Raw genomic sequence first — 5,757 nt, 5'->3', positions numbered from 1 at the left:
ATTCTGTATGTCTTAAGTGTATTACTGTATATAAAACTCTACTACTATTAGGGAATGCCTTTATATAGGCACATTATGTGTATTATATGGTACAAGCAATGTGAGTGCAGGGCAAGTACAATAACAGAACAGGCCCAATACTCTTTTCTTGATGTATGATACAGAGCATAAGACAACAAACCTTGCAAAACGATTTATATTAAAAACCGCGTTATTAATGAATGTTAATAGAAAAAATCGATATTTAAATGATAAATATTCTCTCACGTTTGTATACAATATCTACAATTGTGGTGATATACATCTTATACATAAAAGCGGCAATGCTGCTATAGTGATTTGCCACTTTTTATTTTTTTATTTATTTTTTTATTTTTTTAAGTTTTGAACAGTAGTTATAGTACCAAGCGGCACTTAGTTTTCCGGTTTTTTTTTTTTTTTTTTTTTTTCCTTATATATATATTGTTATACTGACACAACAAATTTTACAATATTTTCATAATTATTGAAGTGTCAATTTCTTATAAGTCATAATAAAATATGAAACTATGACCAATCACAACTGAAAATAAATGTTTTGTGAAAAGCGGCAATGCCACTACAAAATTTTTGCAATGTTCATTAAGTGTTTTTGCATTGTTCATCTACAGTGTCATTTTGGTGAGCCACTTTGTCTTTCTTTTTTTTTTTCCTTTTAAATATTTTTAAATATTTATGTAAGCTGGTATATATATTGTTATACTGACACAACAAATTTTACAATATTTTCACAATTATTGACGTGTCAATTTCTTACCAGTCGAAATAAAATAATAAAATATGAGACTGTAACCAATCACAACTAAAAATAAATGTTTTGAGAAAATGTTACAACACTTATTGTTATCACAATATTTTCACAATTGTTGAGATCTTAGTGTCTTATAGATAAAATAAAAAAATGCTAAGTCCACAACATTTTAACATTAAATTATATAGTGCCTAAAGTTTTTTTTTTTTTTTTTTTTTTTTTTCCAGTTATCGATTTGTGTGTTTTTTTTTTTTTTAATATTTATGTAAGCTGACATATCTATTAACTATATAAAAAGAGCCAAAGGCTTATGAATAGTATTTTTTTGGTTTATTCAATTAGTGAGGTGCAGTTTCTCTTTTTGTTTTTTGTTTTTTTTAAAGATTTTTATACGTTTACTTTGTACTTGCAATGCAAGTTTACATTGTAAATACACAAAAGTGGTTAATATTATACACATTTGCACAAAAAATAGTAAATATTGTACAAATTTTGTAAATGTGTACAAAATTTGCCCATTTTTTTTTGTGTCTACAATATAAATTTACATTATAATTAAGTACAATGTATACATAGAGATATTATAAAAATGTTGTAACGCATGTGTCAATTCCTTATTGGTCAAAATAAAATAAAATAAAATAATAAAATATTATACCGAGATCTAGCATAACTAAAAATATTGTGACATTTACAATATATTCACAACTATTGAGGTGTAAGTTATAGGTCAAAATAAAATATTGGATTAGGATTTGTTACGGTCTTATACGATTGAGATTAACTTTTTATGACATAATTATCAAAATTCTTAAAATTAATGTCTCTTTTGATTAACGTAAATCTCTATGTATTTTAAAAATCAAATTATTTATATCTTTATTTTGTGATACAAATAAAATTTAAAATTGATCCTAATCACTAATTTTTTTTCCATGGCTAGCACGTGCTGCCTTGACTAGTATTTTAAAACGCGAGAAGGTGATGTAAACATTTAAAGCATAGAAAGTTCATAGGTATGAAAGAAGTGAAATAAGTTGTGTGAGAGAATTACCGTTGATTATAAATATAATTCTTGAAAACTTTGTGAAAAAATCATAGATTTAATATTTGAAGGGCCAAAATCACAACTATCAAATTTTAAAAATAAATGTAAAAAGAAAAAAGGGGTCGCCTGATCTTTCGCTGAAATTATTAGGAATCAACACTCAACAGTCCTTTCTCTTTCTTGGCTTAAACCCATTTGACTTTGCTTTGCAGGCTTTAAATTTTCTACTAGCGTTCTTCACGGGGTATGACTACATGACTTGGAAAATTAGACAGCCAACTACTTTACTATGGGGCCATTAATTCTCTTCTTTTTACCCATTTAGTGGTTGTGAGATATGTTGAAACTCTTAACTTATTTTGATACACAGCCATGTCTTCCAAAAACAGTTAATATGTTATTTGAAGATTCAAGAACTACTGAAATTTTTTGTGAAAATATGTTGCAACTCTAGATTTTGTTTTTATCTTTCTATCTCTAAGTAGTTAAAACATATGTTTTTAGTTCTGGCTTTTCTTGCTAAGCACTCACAAGCAAATGACTCTTAATACCAGAGTATTCGCAGCTCTTTTTCACATATTTGCTTGCTTATTTCTAGATATTCTTGAAATAAGCAATGGCGTACAGAGTGATATCGAGTGCTTGAAGTCAATTAAACATTCGCTTGAAGACCCTTACGGCTACCTTAATACTTCATGGAACTTCAATAACAATACCGAAGGTTTCATCTGCAAATTTACCGGGGTCGATTGCTGGCACCCCGATGAGAATAAGGTCATAAATCTCAGACTAAACGACATGGGGCTCAGGGGCCGGTTCCCTCGGGGCATTGAAAACTGCACAAGACTAACAGGGTTAGACCTCTCCAATAATGAACTTTCAGGACCCCTCCCATTTGACATAGATTATTTAGTTGGGTTTCTCACGACCCTCGACCTTTCCAGCAACAAATTTTCTGGTGAAACTCCAGTGAACTTAGCCAATTGCACTTATCTAAATGTCCTTGAACTTGACCACAACCATCTAACTGGTGAAATCCCTCAGGAATTAGGCCTCCTCGCTCGTTTGAAACTATTCAGTGTTGCTAACAATATGTTGTCAGGGGCTGTCCCTTACTTTGGTCCCAATGTCTCTATTACAGCCGATAGCTTTGCTAACAACCCGAATCTTTGTGGACCGCCTTTGGAACCCTGTCCAACTCCAAAGCAAAGAAGGAAGTCCGATTTTTCATTCAAAGATGGGTTTCTAGTTGGTTACGCGGTTTCTGCAGTTTCAGTAATAACTATTTTTATGTTTCGGTCCCATTATGTGGCTTGCATGAATGACAAGCGACGTACTAAGAACAAGAACGAAGAAGCTGATCAAGTTAACCAGCCGCAAACTAAAGGGCTCCTGCTAGAAGGGAGCAAAAAGGTACTCTCTCTCTACGAAAATTAAGAAACCTCTTTCAATTCTTTGATTTTAAATATTTTTCGAAAAAATATAGGTGGGTTTTCCTTAAAACATAGGAACGTGCCACACATAATCATATTTTTACCATAAAAAAAAATTTGTAACCACCCTAAAAAATTTTAAGGTGGCCACAAATATTCTTTAAGGGCCTAAAGCTACAATTCCACTTAATTTTTTTTTTGGATTTAAAGTTTGACAAATTCATTATTGAATTATATTTTCTTCTTATATTCTTCATATTGCAAAATTTCAAGAAGATAAAAAATTAATATTTAATAGTTATGTCATTAATCAACTGTTTAAATTTTGAGTTTTTGTAGTCTAAAATTATACATAAAAAATAATTTTATGGATCTAATTTTAAATTACATCTAATTGATATGAAATTTGACACATGTTTTAAGAACATAAAAAACATGCAATTTAACGGCTAGATTTTCAAAATATGTAGTTATGTTAATTTGTTTAGTGAGAGGTGTAGTTTTAGACTACAACTACGTTTGTAACTAAACTTTATCCTTAAATTTCAGTCCTCTTAATACATTAAGCCCTTACAAAAAAAAAAAAAAAAAAAAAAAAAAAAAAAATTATAGGAAAATTTTATTGAACTAAAATTTTGAAAGAGATATAGCTTATAGTATTGATAATGAGAATATCATACAACGATTTCAAAATAAGAAAATTGTAAGACTTTACATGTGCGTGTGGTTTTTTTTTTTTTTTTTTTTTTTCCTTTTTTTGTCAATATATAAAGTTCTCTTTTTATTATATTTTATATAATTTAAGTTTTTTAATGGCCACCATAGAAAAAAAATTCCTAAAACCACCCCTGTCTACAGGTTTTGAGTCTAAAACCTCATTTTGTATTGTTTTATATGAAAATAATACGCAAAGTTGTGATCATATGCATAACTTAGTGTTTGTTTTCATGAGTGTGTAGCACGTTACACAAAATGGTAAGTGAAACAATGATCAAAATAATACAATCATACAGCCCCTTAAAAAGAAACATCCATGTAATAAATTTGGTTGGAATTTCAATTTAGTACTAATCCAGAGTGGCAAATTGTTTGATCCACAGAATTCTCAATTGGAAGGAAAAGTTATTAGAGTGAATTTTACAGAACTCAGTGAGGCATCTAACAATTTCAGCCCAGACAATGCCATTGGGCCGGGAAAGATCGGGGTGATGTACAAAGCAATGCTTCCAAATGGTTCACTTCTTGCTGTCAAGAGGTTACATGATTGTCAATCATTTGAGAAACAATTCATAAGTGAGCTCCTAGCTCTATGTAGATTGAGACACAATAACATAGTTACTCTCTTGGGATTCTATAGAGAGAGGAAGGAAAAGCTTCTAGTGTACCAATATATATCGAATGGCAATCTTTATGATTGGCTACAAGCAAGGGAAGGCAATGATAAGATCTTGGAATGGCCTTTGAAGATCAAAATTGCCATCGGGATAGCAAGAGGCTTAGTATGGCTTCACCATAAGGGCAATTTTAGAGTAGTCCATCTTAACTTGAGTTCAAATTGTATCTTACTTGATAAAAAATTTGAGCCCAAGATATCAAATTTTGGAGGGGCAAAAATATCAACTTTTGAAGGAGCAATGTTCATGGATTCAAATGAGATTGACTCAAGCAATAGCTCTTTTGTGGACAATGGGGTTTGGGAGTTGGGTTTTGTCAAAAAGGATGTCTATGACTTTGGAGTTTTACTTCTTGAGCTAATTACAGGGAAGGAACTCAATCAAATCGATAATTATCTAAACAGTTTGTGCGAGAGTTTGGTTGATTGGATTACTCATCTTTTGACAAGTTCTTCCGATGTCTACAGTGTCATTGATAAACCTTTGATTGGCCAAGGATTTGATGGTGAAATCTTTCAGTTTCTTAGAATTGCATGTACTTGTCTTAAGCCCTTTCCTGCTCAAAGGCCAACAATGCTTGAATTGTACAATACAATAAGTCTTTTGGGAGAGAGATATGGCATCACAAATGACTTTGAGATTTTGAGTCAATCTAAAATTGCTACTGCAAGTACGTCAAATGAAATTGTTGAGGTAGAAATTACATAGACCAATTGAAGCATTGCATACAAAGTGCAAAATTATTTGAGAAAAATCAGAAAACAGATTTTCTTTTGGGTTATGTTTGTTTGCTATAATATTTTTGTCTTTTTGTCATCATTGCCCCTGAGAAACAGAAATAAAAGAATGTTATATTAGATTAATTTATTACGACTAAAACACAAAGTTTCATTCTTTTATGAATGCACGGTCCACTAATAAAATTTTCCTCCATTTTTTTTTTTTTTTTTTGGTCATCGATTAATTATACTCACGAGGATATCTGTGTTTAGCAAATTTGTTCAAATCGCCAAAAATATTGATATTAATTTCTTGTGGAAATAAAGTACATTCATCTTGACTTTCGATTGGTGGATAACTTGTATGGCTGCT

At 30.6% G+C, this 5,757-nt stretch overlaps 1 protein-coding gene across 1 annotated transcript; it reads left to right on the top strand.

The window, feature by feature from the left end:
* The first annotated feature begins 2,209 nt into the window (after positions 1–2,209).
* On the top strand, positions 2,210–5,482 carry LOC126703267 (probably inactive leucine-rich repeat receptor-like protein kinase At5g48380). Its single transcript, XM_050402231.1, has 2 exons — positions 2,210–3,251; positions 4,372–5,482. The coding sequence occupies exons 1-2, from the start codon at positions 2,376–2,378 to the stop codon at positions 5,371–5,373; spliced, it is 1,878 nt and encodes a 625-aa protein (XP_050258188.1). The 5' UTR covers positions 2,210–2,375; the 3' UTR covers positions 5,374–5,482.
* Positions 5,483–5,757: the final 275 nt, after the last annotated feature.

This window comes from Quercus robur, chromosome 10, assembly GCF_932294415.1.
Source record: "Quercus robur chromosome 10, dhQueRobu3.1, whole genome shotgun sequence".
Classification (NCBI taxonomy): Eukaryota; Viridiplantae; Streptophyta; class Magnoliopsida; order Fagales; family Fagaceae; genus Quercus; species Quercus robur.
Note: the sequence above shows the minus strand (reverse complement) of the source record. Positions and strands in the feature narration are given on the sequence as shown.

What these genes read in the sequence shown, in the direction of transcription:
- LOC126703267 (XM_050402231.1), top strand. Translation starts at nt 2,376, where the DNA reads ATGACTCTTAATACCAGAGTATTCGCAGCTCTTTTTCACATATTTGCT. An exon ending in TGCTAGAAGGGAGCAAAAAG is followed by an intron (nt 3,252 to 4,371) that starts GTACTCTCTCTC and finishes TTTGATCCACAG; the next exon opens with AATTCTCAATTGGAAGGAAA.